Source organism: Trichinella spiralis (assembly GCF_000181795.1).
Source record: "Trichinella spiralis strain ISS 195 chromosome Unknown Scfld2, whole genome shotgun sequence".
Classification (NCBI taxonomy): Eukaryota; Metazoa; Nematoda; class Enoplea; order Trichinellida; family Trichinellidae; genus Trichinella; species Trichinella spiralis.
The window spans coordinates 1,051,391-1,078,549 of NW_003526941.1; the positions used below are offsets into that span (position 1 = coordinate 1,051,391).

Below are 27,159 nucleotides of genomic sequence, written 5' to 3' on the forward strand. Positions count from 1 at the left end.
TGCATGCTGCGTGCCTGAGAGAAATGACAAGGAGCATTCATTCATAAAGAAAACAAGAATGTGGTGCGACATAGCGATGAAGCATTTCAATGCGCACCTCTAATAACTGCATCTGTATCGTCGGCTTCTGGTCTACAAATGATCGTGTCGTCACTTTGCTCTGAACTGCCGACAGAGCTCCCCAAACTGTCCGGCATGTGTGTAATAACAGAACGGCCATCTATTCCAGATAAATCATCAATAACGGGCGGTGTTGCCGCATCAACGGCAACTGGCTCTTTCATTTGTGCAACTAGAAAAATTAATGTGACAAAAAATAGATATTCATTTTTATACTGATTGATGTGCGTTAAATTTTTATTCTTATTTACTCGTTGCGTGTGTTTGTGCGCAATTTATGAGCACGTTAATGCACGGACTTACCCGCAATTTCTGATAGCGGCGGTGATTGAGCAAAGCCGACGCCCGTCACTTCTTCAAGATGATCTGACGCCTTGCGCAACTGGCGCTGTGGTTGTTCCGCTAATGATATTTCTCCAAATCGCGTCGGTGAAATCACAACCTCTTCTTCAACAACTCGGCTCTGATCAATTTTCGGTTCTAGAATAACCAGATTCAATTCATCACAATTTCGGAAAAAATAAAACTTATAATGCGTACTCATTATACCATTGGTGTGTTGTTCGACGTTGGCATAGCTCACAGGCACCTATATACAAATAAGACAGCAGATAAAAACAGACAACAGTTGCTTCAAAAAATGAATGATACTTCTATTCTACGAAACGCTACACCGTTGTACATCGTATCTGAATCTCGAGATGCAGTGTACACGTTGGGCTTTTCCACAGCTTCAGCCAATTGCAGTACTTTCTGCTCATCTGAAAAATAAGCAAAAAAATTCTTCACATTAAACAGAGTACTGTTTCATTTTGTCTGCGTGCAGGTGAATTTTCCTTAAAAACACTGCAATCAACATATATATATATATATATATATATATGTATATATACATATTCATATTTCTTTAGAACATGTCACTTTTGGAGACCCGATGATAAAAACAAATAGGCGCAGTAGCTATTTATTAATGAATTTTTGGCTATCAGCAAAAGTCTGCAGGCACAACAAAAAATACACAAATGCAAACTTTCTCTGATTTCAAAATCAACACAACTTTGTTCCGAATCATATTCATTATTTATTGGCAATTATTTTACCATAAATAATAATTATAATACCACACCACTCAAGTAAAAGTCACTGTTGTGTAAATTTTGCAACTCTTTAGACCATAAAAAGTCATGTCACTATTCGTATAATATAATAATCATTATTGCAATTAAAGTTCCATAGCCACAGTGAAAAATGACAATTAAATCAACACATCCCCATGTTCAACAAATTCACATGCAATGTCATTTTTTTTCAACCAATCCAGAATTTCGGCATCAATTAGGCACGATGTCAGGTTATCAGGTTAGTAAAGCAATTCTGAAAGGGTTAATATATACATATATACAGATATATTTATTTATTTATTTATTTAAGAATATCAAATGTACAAATCAATGTACAAGTTTTTACATCACTTCTTCCTGTAACAATATTCGAAATCTAAATGATAATTTCACTTTGCATATTTGCAATTACCAAATATTGTATAACACATCGTAACAAATAATAATTCATAAATACTATTCTATTCACTGCCATATAATACCCATCTATCTACTTATCACTGATAAATGTCTGCTGAACATAAAACTCGAAAGACATAATAGGAAAGTTATGATAGTTGAATTAAATAACAGAAAAAAAAACTTCCATACTTTACCTGCTTTACTTTACATATTGTGTAAGTGCGCTATAACGCAAGATGCACAAATTAGAAGAACAGTTTAAACTTTGTAACAACTGCCCGACAAAAGAAACGTAACAACAATCGATCGTTTGCCATTAATAACAGATTCAATTTTTTTAAACTTATATATTTTAAAACGCAATTTCTTTCATTCAACAACAATAATAGTTCAATTTAGAATTCGATCAAAAAAATAAAAAAAATAAAAACTCACGCTGAGCAATCAGAGTATCTGAACCGGAGGTAGCCGAATACGCAGGCAGTGTGATCGCAAGAGTGCAAATTGGATGCTGGGGTGGCAATGCTTCCGCTCGCTGCTTCGGCTCACGCATGATAGCCAATCGACCAGTGGCTGATGCATCCGGATCATCGAAATCTCTCAACTGAACAAAAGAAAACATTTTGAAAAAAGGTTTTAAATTTGTAAGTTTTTTTTTGAAACAAACTACCTTCATCAAAAACATCAAGCGATTCTCTTGGAAAGGTATGAAACGAAGACTGAGCTGTTCACCAGATTTGGTTACTGGAATCAAATTGCCGGCAAATTCGAGATGCTGAAATCGACTGGCAAGCACCTCGACATCGCGACTTTTCGCAATCTCTTTGTAGTGTTCTTGGCGTTCCAAAGTTTTGTCCTCTTTGTCATCGGTAACGCAAAACAACCTGAGCTGTCCTTCGTTTGGATGCGGACGCCGAGCAAAAACGATAAACTTCGCCATGTACGGTACCACAATACCTTCGTTGTAAATTTCTTGAGCCATTCGAGCCGATTCGCGCGGCGTTTGACAATCCATCAGCCAGAATCTGTAGAAAAAAAGAAAAATAGAGATGATGATTCTATTCCAATTCCCTCCTCCATCTGTCTCGTCGAAGCAATACAGAGAGAAAAACAAAAAGCAACTTCATCAAAAAAAAATATCATCCATTTTCCATTACCTTGCGGAGACGGTTGTAGTGAATGAAACGTTATCGTTGCTGAATGTCAACTGAGTAGTGCCGGTAATGTCCTCCCACTTGGCAGCTGCCGTGCCACCAGTAATACTGCAAAGCAGACGGAGCGTGGGTGGGTCTTGGCCGGTCTGGGCCGAGTACTGAGTGATCATGCCTTTGTTGGTCGACTGCGGCAACGGGATGCAGAGGGTGATCGGCTTGTGGAACTTGCGCCGGCGTGGTTCCACCGTGACAATGGGACTCACTGCCACTCGATTGCCGTGCAATTTTGTCACCAAATCTTGCGGAATGCCGTGCGCTTGAAGACTCACTTTGATCGTCTTCGTCAGTGCACCTTCCGGGAACAAAGCCTGGACCTGGGGCACGACGGTGGAAGCGATCATGCCGCCTTCCGGTCCAACAGCATGCACCTCTTGCCGGATACGCGTCACCAGTGCGAAATATTGCGGAAAGTCGCTCGACAAAATGCGCGTGATTCTCGTGGTGTTCAGATCATCAAGTTGACTCAATTCTAGAATTTGCAAAAAGAAAAAGAAGAACGAATAAAAATTGCACGTGCAGAAATGTAAAAAATGGAAAATTGCAAACCTTCCGGATCAAAGCTTTCGTTGAGCACTTCCTGCACGGCATCTTCGGTAGCCTCCAGCGAGTGCTCTTTCCAATGTTCACCGTTCTCGGAACGCAGAATGACAATTTCACGTTCACGGCCGCGCAACGAGGCAAAATGCGGCACTTCAATAATGACGGGTCCGAGAAATTTGGCACCGGCGGGTCCCATTTCCAAAATGCGCGACGCCAACGCCTCTCCCTCGTTCAACGGCGGAGGATGGATCAACTTTTCACGACGCAAATAGCGACACGTTATTCGCATCGGCATCGGAGCTTTGCGAGGTGGAATGATGACGCGCACGCCAGAATGGCGGCAACCGCGCATCGCTCCGCCCCTTGCATCCACCAAAAACGATACCAAAAAGCTGAACAGAATAACAACAAATGCAATAATTTCAAAAACTATATTACATTATTGATATGATGACTCATATCAAAAACAACAACGCAAAAAATAAAATCACCATATAAATATAACCCACAGAAAATACGAAAAACAAGAACCACAAACAACAATAATACCATCACCGCATTACTATTAAAATCTCAACAACTGACAACAATAACCATTCTAACAAGTGAACAACATGAAAATTACCACACGAAAAAATGGTGAAATAAAAAAAAATGGACTACTACTACAACAAGAAGAATGAAAATTTTCCATTTACCTTTTCCATGTCATCAGCTTCCTGTAACGTTAACAAAAAGAACAACGTTAGTAAACATGACACGGGAAAAATGTATCAACTCGTTATTTAGCATTTCACATTAGCAAATACAAAAATAATCAAACTGCGAAAATAAAGTACAACAAACGAAACCATTAATAAATACATATTATTATATCGATTAATGTGGATCGGACCTATCGCTCGCTGCTATTCAACAAAAAAGCAAACATACTGTGACGACGTGCTTGTTGCCTTTTTTTACTTTAGCTCAACAATGGGGCTTAAATCAATTTTTAAAAGACAAAACAAATGAACAGCAATGTAAAATAACAGAAATGAAACTATTTCGATAAAAAAAAATTAATTTGCAAAATTTCAACAATCAGTCAATTAGTAGTAACTGTGTTATTTAGCAGTAGAATATATAATAAAAGCCAACAAACAAACAAATAAATAAATAAATAAATAAATAAATAAAAAGTTCCCTTACCCAGAATGCAAAGCTGAACGGACCACGTCGATATTGTCGGGCGCAAGATGAATATCGAACCCGTAGTCGGTGCTACTTGGTGTGAACGGCTGCTGTTGTACTTTCTTGATCAAATTTTCCAACTGCAACTGTTCCGCTTCCATCGACTTGTCCATTGGAAGCAAATCTTCTTGCAAATCAATATTACGGTGGATCTCATTCTCGAAAGATGTCGATCCTACCATTGCCGCATCATCTGAAAGTTATCAATAAAAAAGAATAAATAAAAAATAATAATAAAACAGTGAAAAAACCATTCGCTTGCTTATTTTTCACTGAATGACCAGACAGACAGAAAGAGACGGTAAACTGTAAAAGCAAAGTAAAAGAGCAACAGTAATGAGAAACATGCAAGAAATTAAAATAAAAAAATGACACAATAGCAACAACAACAAACAAAAACAAGCTAGCTGAATGCAACAAGGCTGCGATTTTGACATGAATGAGACAGAAAGCAAGCTAACCCCGCTTTCCTAGCGGTTGGTTCACAATTTTATTAAATTCTCAATGGAACTTGAAAAAAATTTTTTTTCCCTACCTTTTTCTCTGAAATATGAACATATCAAATACCGTAAAATATGCCCCTTATTTTACAAACAGACATTCTTTTATCAATAACCAACCAATCAACTATAACTCTAAAACTGCTAGTTGCAATCAAAGAAGAAGAAAACAACGTGATCAATGAATGAATGATTCATCCATCACAAATTATCAATAGGAATTTTTTGTAGGAAACTCAAAATAATAAAATAAATTAATAAATGAATCATGTTTTTCTTGAAATTTGCTTTTTCTAATTTTCAAAAAGTAAAGAACATAATAATTAGAATGAAAACTAAAGCATCAAAAAAAAAGCTACCTGTATAGCGCAAATGACTGATACCGTCACCGGCAGGTCTGCGCTTCAATAAACCACTGTCAAAATCGTTGGACATCGCAGATGGACTATAGGCAAGCTGTCCCGAAGTCGCGGTGTCCATCAAAAGCGTACCAGAGTTGACGTGCAAATTGCTCAAAGTAGACAACGCCCCTCGATTCAACAAATTGTCCAACTCATTCGTATTGAGCGTTTCGTCTACATGCAGGAAACAAACAAAAATGCACAAACACGCACACGCACACAAACACACACACACAGATACACGCAAGCAAACAAAACAAACAAGTTTCAAAAAGAAGCAAAAAATGCTGTAAATGCATGCCAAAAAATGAAAACTTGATAGAAAATATCTGTCAGTCAAAAAATGCCTACATATTACACATGTCAAAAACATCTGCATATTTTTGCGCATACCTCCTTCGTCTTCTGATTCAGATATAAATGTCTCTTGCATTGTTTCCGGTGATTGGACTTTGTAACGTTCTTCAGTAATTGTCGTCGTCTCGGTGATGATGGTCGTTTCGGTTACTGTACGCAACGTCTCCACCACACTTACATAGCCCAATTTTTGAGCTATAGCAAGCGGTGTTTGTCCAGTCTGTTTGCACAGACAAATAAAAAATTAAATGTAAAAAAATGCTTTTACAATAAATAGATACATTTTTTAAATAAAGACACCTACAGTATTTTTTTCATGCTACCGTCAAATTTGTCAACGAATAGAAAATTTAAATGAAACGACAACAACTTGCACATCATCCGTACATGCATGCATTATTATTATTATAACTGCTGCTATTTTGATGATACAATCAAATCTTACCGAAGTGAGGGCATTTGGCGAGGCACCATAATCAATCAACATTTTCACTATGATTCCATGTCCTTGTTGTGCGGCCTGATGAAGAGGTGTGTATCCGAGAAGAGTGGCGATGTTCAAGTCGGCACCATTCTCCAACAAAAATCGAACCATATTAATCTGACCAAAGTGACAAGCCACGTGCAACGGTGTGTATCCAGACTAGAAAAAATATGAATTCAATGAATTAATTCATCAAACACGTAAGCAGATAGGAGGTAATAAGTAGATGCGAAATTATTTTCTCGCATTTCGTCACACTTTATTATATTTATTAATTTTTCCTTTTCTTCTACCTTCGTCTGCAAATTCAACTCTGCACCACTGTCTTTCAACAACTGAGCTACCTCGACGTGGTCATTTTGAGCGCACATGTGCATTGGCGTCAGGCCGTTCTTTGCCTGAGCATTTACGTTTGAACCATTTTCAATCAAGAAAGCTGCCATTTCCACATGGCCGTTTTCGGATGCCAAATGCAACGGCGTGAATCCGGCCTTAATTATTATTATTATTATTACAACTGCAAAGCTAATGAAAACATTCTTCTTTTTCTTTACCTTCGATTCAGCATCCACATCGGCGTGGTATTCAAGCAGTACAGGTGCAATATCCATTTGATTTTTCTTCGCCACAATGTGCAAAGGGGTGAAACCATTTTTCGCCGCCGCCAACGGAGATGCGTTGTGTTCGAGCAACTGCAACGCTACCTGAAAACCCAATTGCTTGTGTCATACTTTCAAAAGCTAACAAATGCCAAACAAAAATCTACCTGCTGATGATTGTAATGAGCAGCCACGTGCAGTGGTGTGACTTGATTCTTGCCTTGGGCATCCACTTCAGCTCCTTTTTCAAGCAAAGCTTGAACTACCGACAAATTTCCATACTTAGATGCAAGATGAATCGGCAAATAACCTTTTCCAGTTTTCAAATCACAAGACGCGTTGTGATCTAACAAAATCGTCACCACATCTTCCTACATTAACCAACAACAATTGCATTGAAATTTGTCTGCAAAAAATAAACAGATGAAACATTTACGTGGCCTTCTTTGGCGGCAATATGCAACGGGGTGTAATTGTCTCTGGCGGTAGCATCCACTTTCGCGCCGTGCTGCAAGAGCAACATCACGATATCAGTGTTGCCAAGACGGCTAGCAATGTGCAACGGAGTCTGGCCTTCTCGAGCAGCCGCGTCAACAGTGGCGCCGTTGCGCAACAAAATGCGTACGACATCCGTCTGATAGGCACGAGCTGCCAAATGCAGAGGAGTTTCACCGTGCACTGTAGTATCGTCAGGACGAGCACCGTGTTGGATCAAATATACGACAATATTCATGCATCCCATAAATGCTGCCACGTGCAAAGGCGTCAGTCCTGACTGTAATTGAATATGAAATTTAACAATACTATATCATGAAATTGAAAAAAAAATCCATTTTTCTTCTCACCTCTGTGGTAGCCTGCAGAGCAGCTTGATATTTCAACAGGAGTTCAACTACTTTGATGCGATTTTTCTTACAAGCGACATGAAGCGGTGTAAATCCGTTCAAAGCTCGAGCGTTTGGATCTGCATTGCGATCCAGCAGCAATTTCGCAGTGCGAACCTGGAAAAAAAGCAAAAAAAAATAAGCAAACAAGCAATCACAAGTTTCAGTAACTTACATGACCATAATGAGCAGCTATGTGCAACGCTGTCAAATAGTCAACGGTAACTTCGTCGACCGGTGCACGATGGTAGAGTAAAATTCTAGCGGTGTCGGCGTGGTCCCCTTGAGCGGCGTTGTGTAGTGGTGCTAAACCATTTTTCGACTTGGCTGATATTGGGGCACCTTTCTCCAACAGCAAGTCTACAATTTGTTCGTGGCCAGATCGGGCGGCGCAGTGAAGCGGCGTCAGCAGATCTTTCGTTCGACAATCTATCACGGCACCGTGGGCAAGAAGCAAGGACACCAAATTGGCTCGCCCCCACTTCGATGCCACATGCAAAGGGGTGATGTTGTGCCGGGCCAAAAAATTGACGTTGGCCCCCTTTTCAAGCAACAGCTTGGCCATATTTTCATTTCCATAGTGAGCAGCAATGTGCAACGGCGTGAATCCACTCTGCAACAACAGCAACAGCAATAGCAATAATAATAATGGCATAAATTCATCGGTATACTTTCGATGTCACGTCTGGGTTGTGATCGCTTTGTAGCAGCAGCGCGGCGGCTTTCGTATCGTCTTTCTTAGCGGCGATATGCAACGCCGGCAATCTCACTCGGCCACGAGTGTCGTTTTCAAGTAAAATAGCTACAACTCTGTCGTGTCCTTGTTGCAAAGCTACAGCCAAAGGAGTAAAGCCCTCCTAAAATAAATAAAATGTAATATAATATAAACAGTGCATTAAATCATCGAAAAAAACTGAAGAACAACACATCATCTGCTGCTATCACAAACCCAAGTAACAAACAAAACAATCGTAGATTGCATTTCAATGAAAGATAATACTTTAATACCCCCCCTGTCAAATGAACAAAACGAGTATGATGGATAAAACCAAAATTGAGCATCAATAAAGTGATAAAGAAATGAAAATAAAGTGAAAAATAAAGTTTAACATTATTTTCAAACAATGCTCAGAAACATGCAAATCAACTCACCTCAGTAGCAAGTGACTGATTGGCGCCGTGCTGAAGCAGAAATGTGACCACTCTGTCGTGGTTCTCCTGTGCAGCCATGTACAACGGCGTGAAGCCGTCCTGCGATTGCACATTCACATTCGCGTTGTGTTCCACCAAAAGCGTAACAACCGGCAACTGACCAGCTAGTGATGCTATGTGAAGGGCGGTATTCCCTTTCTGCAAAAGTGGAAATAATCAACATTCATTAATTATCAACTGATCATTCAGTAATTGTATATCATCAGTTGAACATAAATCGATCAAAAAAAACAAAGAAAGAAAAAATCAATTGGGTATAATTTGTGGAAAAAATTGATTGCAAAAGTTGGAATTTTCAATTTCTAATGCTCTAGAGAGAAGCTGAAAACAACAAATTAAACAATAAACCGCAGATGAATGTTCAATAAAATGACAAATTCAAAATGTCACAACGGATTTCACAACCATTCCCACGAGCATACATCACAGAACACTCAATAAAGCATTATCAAGTGTATTAATTTCAAATATACGCGGGAAAGAATCAATGCATACTGGAGGAAATGAAATTTCACATGCAATCAAGAAAAAAAAAACAAAAAAGAAAAATACTTTCGTTGCTGCGTCCACATCGGCACCGCGAGCGAGCAGTTCGGCGACCACATCCGCGTGGCCTTCTTTCGAAGCAATATGCAGCGCGTTGAGACCGTTCTGCGAGAATAACGAATAAAACAAAATTATTATGAATTAAGAAAAAAATCAGTATGCTTTAAAGTTTACCGCATTGCAAGTATTGATGTTCGTACCAGCTTTCAACAAGTCCAACAGTTCAGGCAAATTTCCAGCTCGAGCAGCTCGCAAAAAGCTAGCGCTGCTTTCATCCTTAAAAGATAATTCAAATTACATGCATCATAAATAGGTTGTCCATTTGATAGGGTTTATTGAATTTATTTTAAAGAAATGCAAACATCTTGCAAAGAGAGAATTTTGTAAAGAAAAGGCAGATTAAATAAAGAAGAAAAAGACAAGAGTGGCAGCAGCACTACTAACTACTGATTGAAGATCATCAAGTCCGCCGGACCATGCAAAATAAATCGAATGGTCGTCGTCTGCTTAAACGGGCTTTTGAGAAGTTGAAATTTTCAACGCTACACAAACGGGAGGAAGTGACGGGTGAGAAAAAGTTGAATTGGCTTAATTTTAAGCAGAGAAGGCGGAGGATTTCCTCGCCGGCAATGCAATGCTGGAACAACGTGCGACGACGTCAATATCCTGAATTCCAGCGTGATGGAAAAACTGAACATCGCCGGCAAGTTGCGAGTCGCAACTCGGCAAACGATGACTTTTAAAAAATAAGCGCTTTCGATTCGAACAAAACAAACCAAATCAACGCGATTCATTCAATCTGACGATCAGAAATGAGAAAGAAAGAAAAATACCCTTCTGCCATTTTAAAATTTAAACTAACAAACCATGTAGGAAAAAAAGAAGAGAGCTAAAACTATTGCAAAATAAGAAATAAAGCAAAATAGAGCACAGATCAATCATGATGAATAGAAAAATGAAATGAAAATTTCATTCAATTTTCATCTCATTCCACTAATCTCGCTCGTAGCATACTAAAAATCGACGTCACTTATTTCAGTTTAGCTTAAAGTGAGTGCAGAATAGTCGGTCGGGTCGACTGAGCATATAATCGAACGACAAACAAAATCGTTGAAGTTACTTTTGCCAATTAATACAATTTTCAAACGCAGAATACATACATCTATACATATAATAAATATGTAAAAATATCTTCACACTTACGGCAGATGTTCTCGTAACGTCGGGCAAATTCGTAACCATATTTTTTTTGATTTAAAATAATACTCGTCGTAAAAAACAAATTTCACGCAAAGGTCGATTGACTTTTTCAACCACAGGGTAGTTAGTAGCTAGTGAGGAGTTTTGCAGTTGGCTCCCCAAGCCCCCGGCTCGTTCGAATTTTAGCGTTATTCGTGATTATAAGTGATCGTCAAGTACAGGCGCGCCTGCGGCGGAGATCATTTGGCAACAACAGTTGCCGCTGTCGCCAAGCTAAACAATGCTGGATATATGTGTGGCGTGTTTCTTTGACAAACGAACACTGCACACACACGCACACACAATTCCAATAACCAATGAATCAATTGAAAAATGAAAATGATAGAAAACGAAAAGAATTGGAAAAGTTCTAAAGTGAACCAATCAACCAACCAACTGCTGCAGTCTGTTTTTCCTCGTCGACTACTACACTACTACTGCTATCGCTGCTATATTAACTACAACTGATGCTTTTGCTACTTCTGCTGCTTGCTGCTGATGTTGATGATATTTGCTTTTTGCTTCGTTGCTGTTTATTGCTGGAAAAGCTGTTTGATTGCTTGCTTGCTTGCTTGCTGCAAGCTGCGAACTGAGCAAGATATATTTAAGAAAAAAAAGTTGTCGAAAAGGAAAAAGATTTTTCGAATAATAAGTATTGCCAGCCGGCTAACAAAAAATCACACACACACACACAACAAGCATAGAGAGGGAGAGACAGAGACAGCATTCAATGGAACCGTCGCCGGAAAACAAGGCGGCAAAAGGTCGTCACCAGCAGCTTGCTAACTGCCGAGGTCACGGGATAAACACCGAGGCCAGAAAGGGACACATACACACACACACACAGTCAACTATCGGAAGCTACTCCAACGTACACAATGCTTCTTCTGCAACGATACAATCCTTCTCAGAGCCAGGGTCACCAAAAATACAACACCAGACAAAATTACACTGAAAACTTGTCCAAAAACAAATTTCCAGCTAGATGGCTTTCAATATAGCCAAGCATATAAAACGGTGCACTTTTTGTATACACAATGCCAAGAATGCAAAAAGCCAAACTATGTCAACAACTTTCACTTTTCCTCTCAATCACCTGCGAATGCACTTCAAAAGAATTCTGCAACGTAACTGAGATGACACTGCAGCTGTTTGCCTTCTATCAATTATACAACTCTGGTTATTGTATTACCTCTATTCTACTATTCATCATTTCATCAATAACTGGCCAATCATAATTTCAAATCATGCAACAGCAAGTTGTCCATTACTGTTGTTGATCTGTATAAATATCATAAATCACAAAAATGAAGAAAAAAAATACTTTACAAGTATGAACAAAAAAATTCATCATCCAACGATTCAATTATGCACGCGCAACAAAGCCAACGTTTCTACTCGCTTTGGATTGTAAATTTAATTTTCAATCCAAAGCTTACGGAACATGTTTTATTTAGCACAAGTATTTATATTTCCTTTCAATTCAACAACAATGATTATTGACTTCTTCAAAACTTGAAATAAAGAAAAAATTTTCATTGTTCTTCTTAAACAATTATAAAGCATTAATTAAAACAATATTCACAAATGTCTGCAAGAAAAAAAAAGAACAGAACGTGCAGTGATAATACTAATACTACTACTACTAATAATAATAATAATAATAATAAATTAATTGGTGGTCTCCTGCCCAATCCCGACCAACATGGTTCAACAGAAACATGGCAATGCGACTGGTGCAACAACGTGAAAAGTGGGTAAACAGAAGCTAAAATATAATTTCACTCGAGATATTTGCCAAGTGAAAAATAATCTGATCAAATAAAAAAAGGTAAATAAGTATCATTTTCATGAAAATTCTTCTTCCCAGAGCTGTCAAGATGAAATCGATAACGATACTTCAATTATACACGACAAAAATGACATAACAAGCCAAAGATAGAAGTTGTTGGGTTGAATAAACGTTTACAATAATCAATCAAAGCAACAGCTTCAAAATAATTTTTGTAACTAACTACTGGCTGATTTTCAAATCGCTATTCTTTTTTTATCAACAATTCGGTTCATCAATACAAGCAGATTCGTTTTCACATTCTCACTCAGAAGTGCGTTGCAAATAAATTAATTTAGCTATTCTATTTAAAAAAAAATTTGCCATTCTTCTTATACTTTGCTCGCAATATTTAAATGATTGCAAACAAGATTCTCCGGTCTCCTCCTCCTCCTCTTCCATTGCTTAAACCAGACCAGAATAAATAAATACACTGATGACTGACTGAATCAATAACTGTCCAAGCAAATTAAAGATGTCAGAATTGCCAATTATTGAAAAACTAAATGTATAAAGCCAATAAAAAAAGCAAAACAAAAAAACAGAAGCTTTTCTCATTTTCAATGTAAACAGCAGTGTGCTTAGCGACCGATGGCGTTAGACAAGCGTTGGACGAACGAACGAACGATGACCAAAAAATCAATCGACTGCAAAGCATTTGCACTGACACTGGTGAAGTCGAAAAGTGTCAAACACCGTGCAGAAACGACCGCAAAGCCCAGTAGCTAGCTAATAGCTACGTGATCGATTTCTTTTTCTCCACACACAACACACACACACACACAAATATATATACATATAAATATACTCTATACACGCAAAAAATCAAAACAAAGAACAAGCTGAACCTTGCAAAGCTATTTTTAACGGATACGGGTGTAAATGATGTTTACAGCATTTCATTAAAATATGACAACGCCATCTTCACAGATTCAACTCTGATCAACACGGTTTGTGCGACTGATGTGCGAAAATCCAATTGCCCTGAGAAGCTAATATAAACTAAGATCCATTCGACAACATTATAACAACACCAATGCAAGTGCCCTTTGTTGCTTTCAACATCACTGAAAAACATGCAAATTCGCAAACGCTATCCTACTTGCTGCAACATGTTTCCACCACATAATGAGAATGGGAAAAAAAAACTTTCTCAGTTGAATCAAAAGCAAATCAAGTTGATATAACAAAAATTAAGAAAATGCCTAGTAAATTCTACCAGCTGGAAAGCGATAAAAATAAAAAATAAATATATAAATAATTATGAAAACCAGATTCCCTCGGCTAATAATTACAACAAATTTCACGAGTATGAAACCAGCTCCCCAATGGAAACGAGAACATTCACGATTTCACTAAGCAAGCAAGCTATGATTTTAAAAAATCGAGAGGACCACGACCCCGTCAACGTCAAATATTGTTTGTAGCTGATGGATGTGATGTGGAATAGTTGTTCGACAGAATTATTACCTTTACCTTGGCTGCAGATTCTTTGATGTCGATGTGCGACGGACGCACAGGTTTCGTGTCAGTTTCCCCAACTTGAGCATCTAAAGCGCCCATCTCTCTGGAAACGGTCTCAGCGATGCTGAGTCGACTTTCCAAAGGAGCGGTCGACATTGGCTCGCAGAGTTTGCCAAAATGCCTGAAACACGCACGGCAGAGCAGCGCTGAAGCGCGCTTAACAACACTGGCGCCTGACGATGATTTTCAGCAAGGGATTTTCTCAAAAGCTGAACGTCGTCGATCGAACCGACAACGACCGATACAAGAAGCAAGCTGGTCGCGCCATTCAAGCGGATCGATTCCTCTCAAGCGGACTAAGCATATGGCCGGTCGAACTGATTCATGATCCAAGGCCAATGCAGAAACACACAGGCGGCAGTGGAATACACTAACTGCAGCCTGCTTGCACGTTGAAGAGACAGACAGACACAGAGATTCTGCCAGCTCTTTCACCACACCACCGCTGCTGTTCCGCTCTTTCTACCCAGACGATCAAATCAATAAACCGACCGATAGATGACTGACTAGACCAAGCTTGTGATGCTGGGTCGTTGTTTTCTTACAATCAATGTGCGCTCCAAAATTAGCCGCTAATACCACCAACCGACAGTGCTCGCTCGTCAGCAACATCAAACAAACGCGCCAAATCGTCTCTGGTCATAAACCAAAACAGCGTTTAATTAATTCCATCTCGACTAGTATCGTTTGGACATCGATCAAAATTGAATTTCAGAAATTCAAGAAAATAATAATAAAATGCGATTTTCCACTCCCAAAAAACCAATCAACTAACATTTTGCAACAACGAGGAAAAAAAGGTTTACCTCACCGCACGCACCTTAGCGTGCGTCGCACGAGAATTGAAGAAACAATATTTTTTTCATTTCTTCAAAAGTTAATAGCAACTAACAACAATTGATTAAAAAGCAATATTTAGAATAGCCAAATTAGACAGTTTACGAAAATTCAAATAGTATCTGTTCTCGATCTGAAATAGCTGAACATTTACAAACGATAAGCACATTACGTAAGCAATCATTACTGATGCTGGAAATTAGATAACAAAATGCACAGAAGAGATAAGCTGAACAATTTTTACGAAACCAGCACAAAAATTTGATCTGCAGAACAAACATCGACAATAAATCGCATTATAATTTTGAAATTAAAAATAAAAACTGTCCCAATAAATTAACTGTTCTCGCCATGGCCAAGTATAAGCTCTTGTCAATGGAAACACGGCACTACATTATGCAACATACGAAATGATTAAAGAAGAAGAAAAAAATCAATCAGCTCCTTTCACAGATGTAATTTTGCGTATTAAATTCAATTTTAGAAGAGAAAAAAACTGAAATGCCATATGAAGTTACACTGATGCAAAAAAGAAAGAAAAACCAAAAAAAATTCTCAGACAGATAAAAAAAATAAAAATGCTATGCCCAATTGTAACGAGTGAATGTTTCACGAAATGACACAACATCGCGAACAAATTTCAATTTTCCGTTATTTTTGATAATGCAAAAAGAAAAAAGAAAGAATACGAAAAACGATTCGTTCTTGCAAATCACTTTGCTACAGTAATGATTTGCATATTCTATTTTTTTCATTTATCGTTTTCAGTATCGTTCGCAGTGGGTGGTGGAATTGGGCAAAAGGGAAATTATTCAACTCAGAAAAGAACAGGGCCGCCACTGATCCGTCCGTCACAGTGGTGGTGGAGCAAAGCGATCATGAATTGGTCGCCGTCGCCGGTTGTGTGCAAACGCGCTTGCAATGAGCGCGCAATGCTAGCGCTTGAACAAAAACTAGTTTTTGCCGAGCTTACGTCACACGTAACGAGCGAGCAAGCGAACAAGCCAGAGAACGGGGCAATGAAAAAGAAGAAGAAGATGATGATGATGATGAAAATGCAAAGACCAAAGCTGTTCAAATATGCTGCTCGTCGAATGGCAAAAGTGAGATAATAAGAAAATTTGCATATGATATCTAGAGTGTGGACAATGGTTTTCTTTTTTCAAAAAAAAAGTAAATATTACTTACCGATTGTTTTTGCAACGTATCAACACTGGAAAGTGAGACGGCGTCGATGTCAGGCATGTTTATTTCAGTTGAGCTGTACAGAGACGATGGCTAATGATGATGATGATGATGATGCAGTTTGCCTGAGTTTGGCCGGTGCTGGTGATGTGCTTGGTTGGTTGGTAGAACGCTGGTTTTCAGTTTCTCCAAACGATGCTGCTTTTTCTCGCACAGACACAGACGGCAGCCGGTTGCTTGTTCGTCGTCTTCAACAAAATGAAAAACACAATGAAAATGAAAATGGCAAGAAGAAGAAGAAGACTGGGATGATAAAGGAGGAGGAGAAGGAGGAGAAAACGAGCGTGCGCGCGCGCGGCGGCGAGAAATAAAATAGGCGCAAGTTGAACGACGACGCCTGTCGGTCCGTCGTCGGCCGACCAGACGCTGTCAAACTAGCGACAAACGCCCAATCTGGACTAGTTATATTTAAATGGGAAAAATTCAAACAAAAAACTGTAATAATAAGTACACACACACACACACACGAACGAATATCGCTCAATTGAACAGATCATCGTCGATGGTGGTTACAAAATGAAAATGAATATTCATAATGAATAATATTAAAGAAACAATCTCGTTTAATAAAATACTCCACTGATGCAAGCTTTTGCCAGTGAATGAATTGCGACTGATTGATCAAAGCAGTGGAAAAAAATTACAAATCGATAACAGTCTCGCACGGTGAACAAAACCGGCGGATGATGAGCCCAAAGCACGCACGCACAGCTTTACCGCCGGAAAAGCTGTCAGCAAACTGTCGCTGGCCGATACCAAGCGAGCCGCAACTGGCAAAACAAGTTTCTCCAAGCAGGGCACTTATGAAAATGAGAAAATGGTTTCCTTTCATTCGCTACAAACGACAGCGTCCTTCGACAGCGAAAAGCGACAAAATTAACATAATTAAATGTTTGTTTAAGTTTTACATTTCAGAACATCGTAGACAACAATATGAAAAATAAATATAAAGAAAAAAAGGAATTAATTAATAACCACTGACGTGATTGACTTACTACACAGTGGAACACTATCAACAATGGACAACCCTGACTGACGCTAACACGCTGTTCAACTTTTCAACAATTTAAATACTACTTTGCAGCAAAAATATTCACAATAATCAAAATTTGAAAATTTTCGATTCAAAATAAATACAACAACATAAAAAAATTTCAAAAAATGCAAAATTACATTTTAAAAATAGCAACTGGGCTAATTAATTAAATGACTCACTTCGTACTGTACCTATGAACCGTGTAATAAAGGTGTAACAATACAGTAAGTAATTATCTGAGAAAAATTTACCAAAAACAGCTAAATCTTAACAATTGCAATATGCAAATATTAATGAAATTCATGAATTTGAAACAGTAGCTGTATAAGGGGTTCAAGAGTAAAGCGTAAAGTCGAAATTGCATTCAAAATTGAAAAATTTAAAACCATCACGTCTACCCAACTCTACCTGTCAATGTCAATAATGTTATTTAATTTACACTGAACAAAACCTATGAAAATGTCATCGATGAAATCGACTCGTACATCTACTAATGTTCCCAACAGAAGAACGAACCACTTTGACAATGAAACATTTTCGAACATGACATGCAATCGTGCATTTCAAAATCTGTTATCGACTAAAATGTAAAGTAATAAAGCAAACAAGGAAAATATTAAAACTTTACACCGTATGTTATTTTATATACTTAAAAACGTAACGCACTTACCAACTGACGAAAATGTGATAATGTGACCATGCCTACCGGAGTGAAAAAGAAAAACCAAAACAGCTATGAATTCAAAATAAATGATTTTCAAGTTTCATTTCACAGTTACCGTAAGTAATTACGCTTACCTTTTTGTTGGGTTGTTTTTCAATATTCTGAAAACGTTATACATGATTTGGTAATATAAAAATCTCTGAATTAACTGAACTTGATTATAGTCATTTCAGCTTTGGTGTATTATATGTGAAAAAGTGATCGAGTCGAAAGAGCAACACGTCATCACTGATTTAAAAAAAATCAAAATAAAAAAATTTCATTTCATAAATTTAATAAATTTATAAATTCACCGTAAACACTCGCCGACTTGTACATTTTCTACAGATGTGAAAGATTATTTCAAAATTCTAAACAGTGCATAAATAGCAACAGCTCGTAGAGATAGCTGCACATTAGTCTCTTCAAGTTGAGCGCACGGCAACGTTCGCAGCCGGATGAATATGTTGAATTTATACTCGAGAAGTGGCAGAAAGTAAAATAAAAATTACTGAACTGCTATTTCTGTTCATAAATAAAATAAAATTACAACAAAGTTCCAAATAATACACATTTTAAAGCTTTAAAAACTGACCACATTAGTCCACTTTCTTCGTCATTGCATCGATTGAACTGGAACTGCCGAACAATTGATAACAATACAGACTGAACAACAAACACAATGAAACGCAGCGATGAAAATACAACATAATATGTAAAAATTGTTGGAAGAAGAAAAAAGAAAATAGTGAACGCCACTGTTCCTAATAACAACTGCTCTTTATCGAAACAGCACGAATCGACTCGATTTCTTAACGGGTTGTACTTTTTGCCACGAAACAAGCGACCCAATGAAATCAAACCGTTCAATTGCAACTGATAAAACCTATCAAATGCAACTTTCAACCAGTTGTTAAACAAAATACGCAAACGATAAATCACTAAATCAACGCAGAAAAAGTAACATTACTTGAAAATCAAAACCGTACAATACAGTAATACACAATTGTGATGAAAATATTTAATTTAAAGGATCATAATTGTGCTAAGTTGGAAATTATTCTAATAATATTCAATTTAAACTGTTTACAGTAATTAAGTAACAGTCTCACCTGCCAGCGTAGACATAAAAGCAAAACACGTGAACTGTAAAGAGACTTATTGAATCATACAGCACTGCCAGTGATATGCTTATGCCGAACAGTGAAGCGTAATTGAAACTCAAAGCGGTGAAATGAATTAAAGGTCGTAATATATAAAGATATCCTGTAAGATTAATCAAAATCAAACGAAAAAAAAAACTTTGTAAAAAAAGCTACTTCTCCAAAGTGTTATGTGATAAATGAAAAAACTTCCCAGTGCAGTATTCAATGGTTTGTTGAGTTTCAGACCACCAGGAGCGCCCATCAGCCATTCTATTAGCCTTTGAATCCACATGATGTAAATCTATAATTTATCACAAGTATAAAAAAGAAGTTGAAATATCTTTTCTTTTCGTGTAGCTAGCTTACTTCACAGTTTTCAGCAAATTGGTTGACAAATGTGGCATTTCGCATCATTAAAAACAGTGACAAACCAACAAGAAAATCGATCAACAAATAAGACCATCTAAAAGTGAAAAAATGTTAACAGTTGCACAGTTCTAATGATTTACAACAAAAGCTAAGCTTACCGTTTGTTATATATTTGGTCGAGCTTGGCGCAAACTGCATCGTAAAGTAAAATTCGTTTGAAAAGAAAATTAATTTTACGTAACTCATTGACTATATTGATATAACCATCTTTGATCATCCTAACTACATAAAAATTCAAAGAAATTTATTTCTTGAATTTACATATTCAACACTGATTTGTGTTAAATGATTCGTCACCTAAATTAGCATTATCATACTGTACTCTACTCAACTCAACTCAAAAATCAAAATTTAATTGTAGTCTTTAAAATTTTGTTTTCATCAATTGTGTTACTTTGATAATTGCAAATGATAAACTCATTTCAGGTGGAAGAACTTTTACACACTTTAATTTTACGAAATTCAACATTTGAACATCACCTTAAAGTGCAATAACGTAAATAATCTGTGACGCAATATATAAAGTTGAAGATTAAATGTTACATTTCAAAATTACTTACATGGTCATGTTTCAAAATGCTAACTTTACATTTCTTTATGCATTTCAAAGCAAATCTAAACTATTCATAACACTATATGCAAATCGTCAATTCTCTGAAGAAGTTCAAACTCTCTGAATAAAACTTTTAATAAGCTTACCAGTTGTTGTTAAACATAATAATTATAAATATTAAAAACAAAAATGAAAAATAAGAAATAAAAATGTAAATTTTTATTTCATATGATATTATCAGCCACAACTGCAAGTTCTTAGAATGTTACTAGATTGGACTACCAAAAATCCCAAATCAGGGTTTTCCTTCATGGCAGCTATTTTTACCTAACGTACAGTGATCGACTATCTATCTAAAAGCTAATGGCCAGCATGTTTGACCTCTGGAATAGCCTTCCCCATTGCAGCATACTTCTGACGTAAAGAGTCCGGCATTTCAGGTGGTGGCGGACGTGGCATGCGAAAAGTGACTTTGACAAAGTCATAAATAAACCATTGCAAAGCAGTCAGCGTACCAATCATGATAATTCTTGGCAACAATCCTTTCCATACGCCACGCCATCCAAGCTTACGAAGAGCCTGAGCAGCGGTGGAACCAGAATCTTGATTCAATTTCGAAACCACCGAGTCAGCTGGATGCGAAACCAATGCACAAAAAACTCCGGCTAAAAAATAAAACCTTTTCCATATTCGAATATTCAAAAACCAAACACACTCTGCATCCAACACGTACCTATATATCCTGCAATGAACGTCACACCCAACTGTTCAGGTTTACTGCACTGAGAACGAGGCTTCGGTACGACATAACGGTACAACAGCTCCACTGTGCGCTCAAAGCAAGCAAACTTCATCATTGTGTATGGAATTTGACGCATCCACAACGGCACAATGCCTTTATAGAAACCCCACATTCCTTCTTGACGTAAAATAGTCGGAGCCACACGTCGCAAAGCCGATGGGCATCCTGGTTGAGTCTGTATGCGCACTTTACAAGCTTCCATTGGTGCCAACATTATATCAGCAAAAAATTCTGCACTCGCACTAGCTGCCAAATAAAGACTCGTGCGCCACAAATAAGAATTTTCCTTAAAAAAACAAAACATCATTTTTTAATGTAAAAAATTAATAACAAAAATGTTCACTAACCTCTCCCAATGCATTGCTGTAAACAACTTTGAAAATTTCGTAGAAACCAAATTTTCCAAGTCCTTGCAAAGAATAACCAATAGCAGTCGGCGCCCAACCTCTTGCCAAACCACGAATGCCTTCTTCCGACACTGTAAGCTTAAATCCATTTGCTATACCTCGATATTTTTCTGGATTTACCTTTAAAAAATAATAAAATTATTATAACTATCACTTTAAAAAAGAATGGAAAAACAAAATTACTTGAATGCGACATTTCACCAGATCTAATGGAACAACACCAGTATGCGTTAGGCCGCAAGACACCACACCACCAAGACCGCACAAAGCAAAATATTTTCCAGAACCAAACTCGCAACTATATTCATCTGAAAGTATTAAATATAGTGTGTAAAGATGAACGTAGCCAGTGTTTAATTTCAAATAATTCATTAATGCAATACCAATTTTTGAATGATACAGAGACCAATAAGAATGACTAGAAAATGCATGATAAAATATCCAATTAATAATAGTGAGGATGCAAAACCAGGCGAAAAAAATGGGTGGTGTTTGAAGAAAACAATAAATGATATAGCAAAAGAATGCCATGTTACAACTGAGAAACAAACAACCAAAAAGAATATGGCACTTTAATAAAGAGAGAAATTTTTAAATTCAGCCGTAGGCGACGTCAACAGAAATCGAAGCCACTACCGCAACGGAAAAATAAGTACTCTGAGTAATGCGCTACTGTAGCACAATCAAGTTTTAAAATATTTTACAGTGCATAACTTCCAACTTACTTACTTACTTACTTACTTACTTAAATAACACAGCCTCATCATAAATTTAGTAAAACTTATTCCACTCTTAACAAATTTAAATACCAACTAAAAGCTTTAACACAAAGACATTATATCATTAATAACTATGTAGTCTTTCAAAGAAAACATCTATTGTATAGGTAGTGACTAAGATGTACATTAACAAGATCATTTTCATTTCAGAAAGAAATGCTGTTTTGAATGCAATTCATAAAAACAAAACCAACTTATAGAAACAAAATTTCAACAATAAATTTACTACAAAGCTTGCTTCATGCATGCATGTAAGTTCGTAATTATTTATTTATTTATTTATATGTGTCGTTAAATGAAAATAATAGACAAAATAAATAAAAAAAAAGATAATAATAATAAAAAAGACAACATACTAAAGATGCTGAAATTAAAACCAATCAATCAACAAGATAAAGCAATGACGTAAAATACTAATAGCTATAATTACCATTTGACGGCACCTTTCCATTCGATTGGCAATAAGCTGTTTTCATAACCGGTACTGAAAACGGGTTATACTTGGCCAGAACTCCAACTTCGTCAAACAATCCCATGTTTGAAGCTTTTCTAAAATTTCACCATTACTTTAAAACAGAAAATTGTAACAATGAACGTTTCGCTCAAAAATTAGCCATCTCTCAACATACGACTCAACTACACATAAAATATACCAAAATTTAATTTCTGTAATGAAGAAATGCACTCACATTGAAGCAGAAAAATGTCGGCGAACTTTCAACAAGCAATAACCAAAACAATCTCACTGTTGGAACTACAAAAGAGATTATCAAGTTACTACACATAAATAACACATTTCAGTTGGACTTATTTTGTTAAAAAATAAATAAAAATTCTTTTAGAGGAAGCATCGCCCATACTTATAGATATTAAAAATGCTTTTAATTTCCTGAATATAATAATTTTCAAGTTCAGTGAAATTAACAGAAGCATAACGGATAATTTTTATCAAATTGTATCAACAACAACCATGACAACAATGCTTGCTAGAAGAAAAAACTTGCATTGCAGTTTTTATTTTACTAGACGAATTAAGTAATACAATAATTAAACTCTTGAATTAATACAACACTAATTAACATTAATACATTTTTGTGTGTGAAAAAATGCACAAATCTTATGCATTTCTAAGCTCACTGGAATTTTTCAACGATAAAAACTAAAATGTTCCCAGATCAATAGATCACAATTAATTTTTATTCTTTATTATTTTTGGAATAATTTATCAAAATAGCTTACTACTTTAATAACATTCAATCATCAGTAATTCAGCCATTTATTATTAATAAATGAAATACTGCGTTACTTGTACCTTTGTACATAACTGTAAGGAAAAAGTATTTGCATGGAAACAGTGCCGTTTTATGCGAATTTGATTAATTTCTTTTGTAATTTATATCCTTAATGGTTAATAAATTACTTTTCAAATTTAAACTGACAATGCAATTTATAAATTTCAGATCAATGACAAACACACAATTATTTAGCATTGAGTGTTTCTCACAACTTTTGTGACCTAAAAATATTTGACACTTCAACATCATTTGTTGTTACTGTAGGATTTAAGTACTGTATTTTATTTGAAATTGCAAAAATATTGCATTTTATCATTATCGGTTTGATTAAAGTAGAGCGTACAGTAGCTTAGTATCAGTTAAATTCGTTAATTAGTGAACCGCTCTGGTGAATCCTATGCAAATGCCATGTGATTTATTGATATTAGCTATTTATTTTTGCAAACTGAAGTTTAATATTTTATATGCAGTTCAGTGATGTTTGCATGTTTTCAGAAGACACGTCGTTGAAAATGGATTACGAAGAGAGTCGTAAAGAAATTATCAATCAGCGGAAACGGTTTTTGGAAAATTTGGGAATAATCGAGGTAAGATTGCAGTTGTTCAGTTGCAACTGTTCCATGCCGCTTTTGACTGTTAACATCTTTTTTTCACTACTTTGTAATGTTGTTGTAGGAAATCCACTCCATTGAACCTCCGAAAAAAGTGAAACCAGTCCGGTAATATTTTGCCAATAACATATACACACCCGTATCTTTTGATTTTGTAAAATCTGTTCAAGACAGAAAAGGAAAGTTGCAGACGTAGAAGTGGTGCAGCTTAGGCGAAGCAGACGTTTAGAGATGCAAAATGGCATATCTTATGACAATGATGAAATGCAAAATTTACAACAGTCGTTTGAAGCAAGTGCGAACAAATTAACGTCGAATTTCGAAGAATACAAAGTAAACAATTGGGGTTTCTTCTACTAGTTGACAGAATCATTTATCACTTGAATATTTAGAGACCTGAAGGTGCGTTGAGAATGTTGGATTGTTGCATTCCATTGCAATCCAGTGAAAAAGCGGAAGATGTTGCTAATCTGTCCACACTGTTTGGCAAACTGAAAATGGTTGAAGATACGTTCAACGTATCTGATTGGACAACGTCGGACAGGTTATTTATAAAAAATTTTTCACATATTTCGACAAGTTCTGCATAAAATAATTTTTTCTGATTCAGAATTTTGGAACAATTATCCAATCTCAGTTATCGAGAACGACTGAAATTGGTTCGCAGTCGAATTTACTCTCTCTGCATTCATCCTTCCAATTGTAGAATACTTGTCACAGCAGGTGACAAAAATGGACGTATTGGATTCGCTGACTTGGTACAACAGATGTTCACATGGATGTGTGAATGAGTGATTCTCGATTTTGCACACTTTCACTGATTTAGACTGATCACATAGCTGACGTTTCTGAAGCACCAACTTGGCAGTTCGCTCCACATTCTGCACCAGTGAATTGTATTCGCTTCGCACCTGATCCAACGAAATTATTCTCTTGCAGCTATGACGGAAGTGCGCGATATCTTGATTTGGAAGCAGGCGTTTTTGAAGAAGTACGATGGCAATTTGTCTATTTATCTAGCTATTCTGCAAAATATAATAATCGAACAACGGCGCAATTCAGATATTTGTGGACGACGAGGCCTGCAAAGGTTTCGACTTTTTATCCAATAACGAACTGTTGATCACCTTGCACGATGGAACTGTTTGTAAAATCGATATTCGCGAAACTACGGAAAAGTAACTATTCGGTTAAATTTGATTTCCATAAAAAAATCCGATTATAATATTGCATTACTTTTTCATTCAGCAAGAAACCGTGCGTTTCGAATGCTGGACGACTGAGAACCGTCAGTATTCACCCTCTGGAGAAGAACTATTTCGTCATAGCATCAATACTGGGGTACATTTTTTTTTATTTACCAATTTTAAATGTCCATCAGTGAACGTGGGAAAATATAGACTGGCAACGATTTGGGATTTGCGAAAATTGAAAAATCCAGTATCAGAACTGAAGCACAAAGGTGGTGTAAATAGTGCTTATTTTTCGCCGCTTACTGGCAACAAAGTGCTCACAGCTGCAGCTTCAAATACCATTGAAGTCTGGGATACGAAGAAGATGACGAAAACGAAAAAATTGAAAAGCATACCACACAACAATTTCGTCGGTCGATGGGTAACGAATTTTCGCCCGGTTTGGCATCCGACTGTCGAGTCGGTATGCTTCTCAGGAAGCACTAATTCCATTCGACATGTAAGGCAAACGTTTGTTGTCATTGAAAAATAAATTTCTCCAATACCTGCCCATCTTTTCCAGATAGAAGTGTTCGACGAAAACTTGCGAGCTGTGAAACTGTTGGGCGTGACAACGATGTGCTCGATCATTGACTGTCATCCAGGACGAGCCATTTTGTGTGGAGGAAATTCCAGTGGCTACGTATCAGTATTTATTTAACTGATGCCGTTCTTATCATTTATTCCAGTATTACATCCACAGCTACTCGGCTTTTACCACGTTGTACTTTTGTTTCAAAGCATTCTTTTTTCATGTTCTACTTCTTTTGTAAAGTTTCCCACAATTTAAGCAGACGCGATATCTGTTCCACTTCACGTATTATGTACATGTACTAAATTTTTGAATAAAAATGAAAGCACAAAAAAAAACGAAAGAAAGTGTATGTTATATCAAAAAAGAGAAAAAAAGAAATTAACACATACAACATCATCAATATACCAACTCCTACCACACAGATCGATTAAAAAATATCACGCAAAAAGAAAACGACTTTGCGTGTTTTATTATTATGCTTATTATAGCAAACTCAATTGTGACAATACAAGCTTGTAAATGCTAAATTGAGATGAACCGCATGCAAGCTTTCTGCTGAAGCATCAACATCGCTTTGCGTGATGACATACTGCATCCGATTGAAATGATGCACAGCAGGGAATGTCCCTTGTCCACGTTCAAAAGACTTGTCTAATGAAGTAAAATGTCCCTCATGGTGCAGATGTATCGAAGCTTAAACAACCTTGCTGAAGTAGAATTGAAATGCAATCACAGCTAGAGTCCGTGCTTGAAGCAGAAGCAGAATTTTGTTCGTCTGGTCGAATTCGCTTCGCATTCAGCAACGCTGCTAGCCGAGCGGAGTAGTGCTTTGTCGACAGGATGCCGATGTCTGGACGAAAAAGCGAAAAGCAACTTTACGCACATTTTATCGAAATCAATGTCAATAATGCAAGTTAGATAGAGCAAGAGAGATTAGCAAAAACAAAATGAAAAAAATAATAATAAATATGAACACACACCAAATATATTTTCACGGCAACAAAGCGTGAAATTGTCTCGTTCATATTCAGATTTTATTCTTCGCCTTCAATGGGAAAACTTTATAACTTTTAAGATACACAAATTAGTGATGAAAAAAAAAATTGTTTCTAATGTAATTAATCCTCAACAAAAGAAGAAACTGTTGACCCAAGAATCAGGCGTAATGGTGGTTAATGTTGACATTTTAATAATAACTGATACGCGACAATTTCTCGAACCTGATTAGAACGATGCTCATTATTATTTTAATTATGCACGCAGCTCAACTGCAACACAAGAACGTCCTTGCACTTCGAATATATTCAAAATTATTACAATTCTCTTATTCAAATGAAAAGGGA

At 36.8% G+C, this 27,159-nt stretch overlaps 6 protein-coding genes across 6 annotated transcripts; 2 read left to right on the forward strand and 4 right to left on the reverse strand.

The window, feature by feature from the left end:
- Positions 1-86: 86 nt before the first annotated feature.
- Positions 87-9,917, reverse strand: Tsp_02713 (putative ZU5 domain protein). Its single transcript, XM_003378994.1, has 23 exons — positions 9,912-9,917; positions 9,788-9,889; positions 9,620-9,718; positions 9,008-9,205; positions 8,527-8,712; positions 8,031-8,468; positions 7,817-7,972; positions 7,408-7,746; positions 7,139-7,342; positions 6,927-7,076; positions 6,666-6,863; positions 6,334-6,531; positions 5,925-6,108; positions 5,490-5,705; positions 4,589-4,823; positions 4,096-4,116; positions 3,404-3,789; positions 2,801-3,326; positions 2,314-2,668; positions 2,079-2,247; positions 772-881; positions 424-709; positions 87-292 (listed from the first exon to the last, which is right to left on the reverse strand). The coding sequence occupies exons 1-23, from the start codon at positions 9,915-9,917 to the stop codon at positions 87-89; spliced, it is 4,968 nt and encodes a 1,655-aa protein (XP_003379042.1).
- A 4,476-nt stretch (positions 9,918-14,393) lies between these two features.
- Tsp_02714 (hypothetical protein) lies at positions 14,394-14,819 on the reverse strand. The gene is made up of 2 exons (XM_003378995.1): positions 14,715-14,819; positions 14,394-14,669 (listed from the first exon to the last, which is right to left on the reverse strand). The coding sequence occupies exons 1-2, from the start codon at positions 14,817-14,819 to the stop codon at positions 14,394-14,396; spliced, it is 381 nt and encodes a 126-aa protein (XP_003379043.1).
- Positions 14,820-15,622: 803 nt separating this feature from the next.
- Tsp_02715 (conserved hypothetical protein) lies at positions 15,623-16,156 on the forward strand. Its single transcript, XM_003378996.1, has 2 exons — positions 15,623-15,644; positions 15,813-16,156. The coding sequence occupies exons 1-2, from the start codon at positions 15,623-15,625 to the stop codon at positions 16,154-16,156; spliced, it is 366 nt and encodes a 121-aa protein (XP_003379044.1).
- Positions 16,157-16,296: 140 nt separating this feature from the next.
- Positions 16,297-23,419, reverse strand: Tsp_02716 (N-acetylglucosaminyl transferase component family protein). Its single transcript, XM_003378997.1, has 19 exons — positions 23,395-23,419; positions 22,773-22,779; positions 22,574-22,692; positions 21,548-21,672; positions 21,305-21,484; positions 20,889-21,243; positions 20,537-20,820; positions 20,020-20,047; positions 19,701-19,824; positions 19,540-19,636; positions 19,381-19,474; positions 19,170-19,294; positions 18,620-18,904; positions 18,124-18,150; positions 17,996-18,058; positions 17,842-17,905; positions 16,967-17,089; positions 16,619-16,682; positions 16,297-16,477 (listed from the first exon to the last, which is right to left on the reverse strand). Exons 1-19 carry the CDS (start codon positions 23,417-23,419, stop codon positions 16,297-16,299), a joined length of 2,370 nt encoding a protein of 789 aa, XP_003379045.1.
- A 13-nt stretch (positions 23,420-23,432) lies between these two features.
- On the forward strand, positions 23,433-25,942 carry Tsp_02717 (putative WD repeat-containing protein 76). The gene is made up of 9 exons (XM_003378998.1): positions 23,433-23,480; positions 23,909-24,025; positions 24,114-24,157; positions 24,220-24,382; positions 24,442-24,593; positions 24,660-24,807; positions 24,876-25,139; positions 25,298-25,741; positions 25,805-25,942. Exons 1-9 carry the CDS (start codon positions 23,433-23,435, stop codon positions 25,940-25,942), a joined length of 1,518 nt encoding a protein of 505 aa, XP_003379046.1.
- A 97-nt stretch (positions 25,943-26,039) lies between these two features.
- Tsp_02718 (hypothetical protein) lies at positions 26,040-27,001 on the reverse strand. Its single transcript, XM_003378999.1, is given in 4 exon segments — positions 26,040-26,114; positions 26,355-26,509; positions 26,520-26,666; positions 26,959-27,001. 4 exon segments carry the CDS (start codon positions 26,999-27,001, stop codon positions 26,040-26,042), a joined length of 420 nt encoding a protein of 139 aa, XP_003379047.1.
- Positions 27,002-27,159: the final 158 nt, after the last annotated feature.

Excerpts from the sequence above, each read along its gene's own strand:
- Tsp_02713 (XM_003378994.1), bottom strand. Across the intron at positions 6,864-6,926 it reads ATGTGGATGCTGAATCGAAG|GCCGGATTCACGCCGTTGCA; the intron begins GTAAAGAAAAAG and ends ATAATAATTAAG. Across the intron at positions 4,824-5,489 it reads CAGTCATTTGCGCTATACAG|ATGATGCGGCAATGGTAGGA; the intron begins GTAGCTTTTTTT and ends GATAACTTTCAG.
- Tsp_02714 (XM_003378995.1), bottom strand. The coding sequence starts at position 14,819 with ATGTTGCTGACGAGCGAGCACTGTCGGTTGGTGGTATTAGCGGCTAAT. Across the intron at positions 14,670-14,714 it reads AGCATCACAAGCTTGGTCTA|AAAGAGCGGAACAGCAGCGG; the intron begins GTCAGTCATCTA and ends TCGTCTGGGTAG.
- Tsp_02715 (XM_003378996.1), top strand. The coding sequence starts at position 15,623 with ATGCTATGCCCAATTGTAACGA. Across the intron at positions 15,645-15,812 it reads GCTATGCCCAATTGTAACGA|TATCGTTCGCAGTGGGTGGT; the intron begins GTGAATGTTTCA and ends TATCGTTTTCAG.
- Tsp_02716 (XM_003378997.1), bottom strand. The coding sequence starts at position 23,419 with ATGGCTGAATTACTGATGATTGAAT. Across the intron at positions 19,475-19,539 it reads AATTTGCTGAAAACTGTGAA|ATTTACATCATGTGGATTCA; the intron begins GTAAGCTAGCTA and ends GATAAATTATAG. Across the intron at positions 17,906-17,995 it reads TATCACATTTTCGTCAGTTG|TCGATAACAGATTTTGAAAT; the intron begins GTAAGTGCGTTA and ends TTTACATTTTAG.
- Tsp_02717 (XM_003378998.1), top strand. The coding sequence starts at position 23,433 with ATGAAATACTGCGTTACTTGTACCTTTGTACATAACTGTAAGGAAAAA. Across the intron at positions 24,594-24,659 it reads GATTGGACAACGTCGGACAG|AATTTTGGAACAATTATCCA; the intron begins GTTATTTATAAA and ends TTTCTGATTCAG. Across the intron at positions 25,742-25,804 it reads GCACTAATTCCATTCGACAT|ATAGAAGTGTTCGACGAAAA; the intron begins GTAAGGCAAACG and ends CATCTTTTCCAG.
- Tsp_02718 (XM_003378999.1), bottom strand. The coding sequence starts at position 27,001 with ATGTCAACATTAACCACCATTACGCCTGATTCTTGGGTCAACA. Across the intron at positions 26,667-26,958 it reads GCCTGATTCTTGGGTCAACA|ACATCGGCATCCTGTCGACA; the intron begins GTTTCTTCTTTT and ends TTTTTCGTCCAG. Across the intron at positions 26,115-26,354 it reads CAGCAGAAAGCTTGCATGCG|TACATGTACATAATACGTGA; the intron begins GTTCATCTCAAT and ends TCAAAAATTTAG.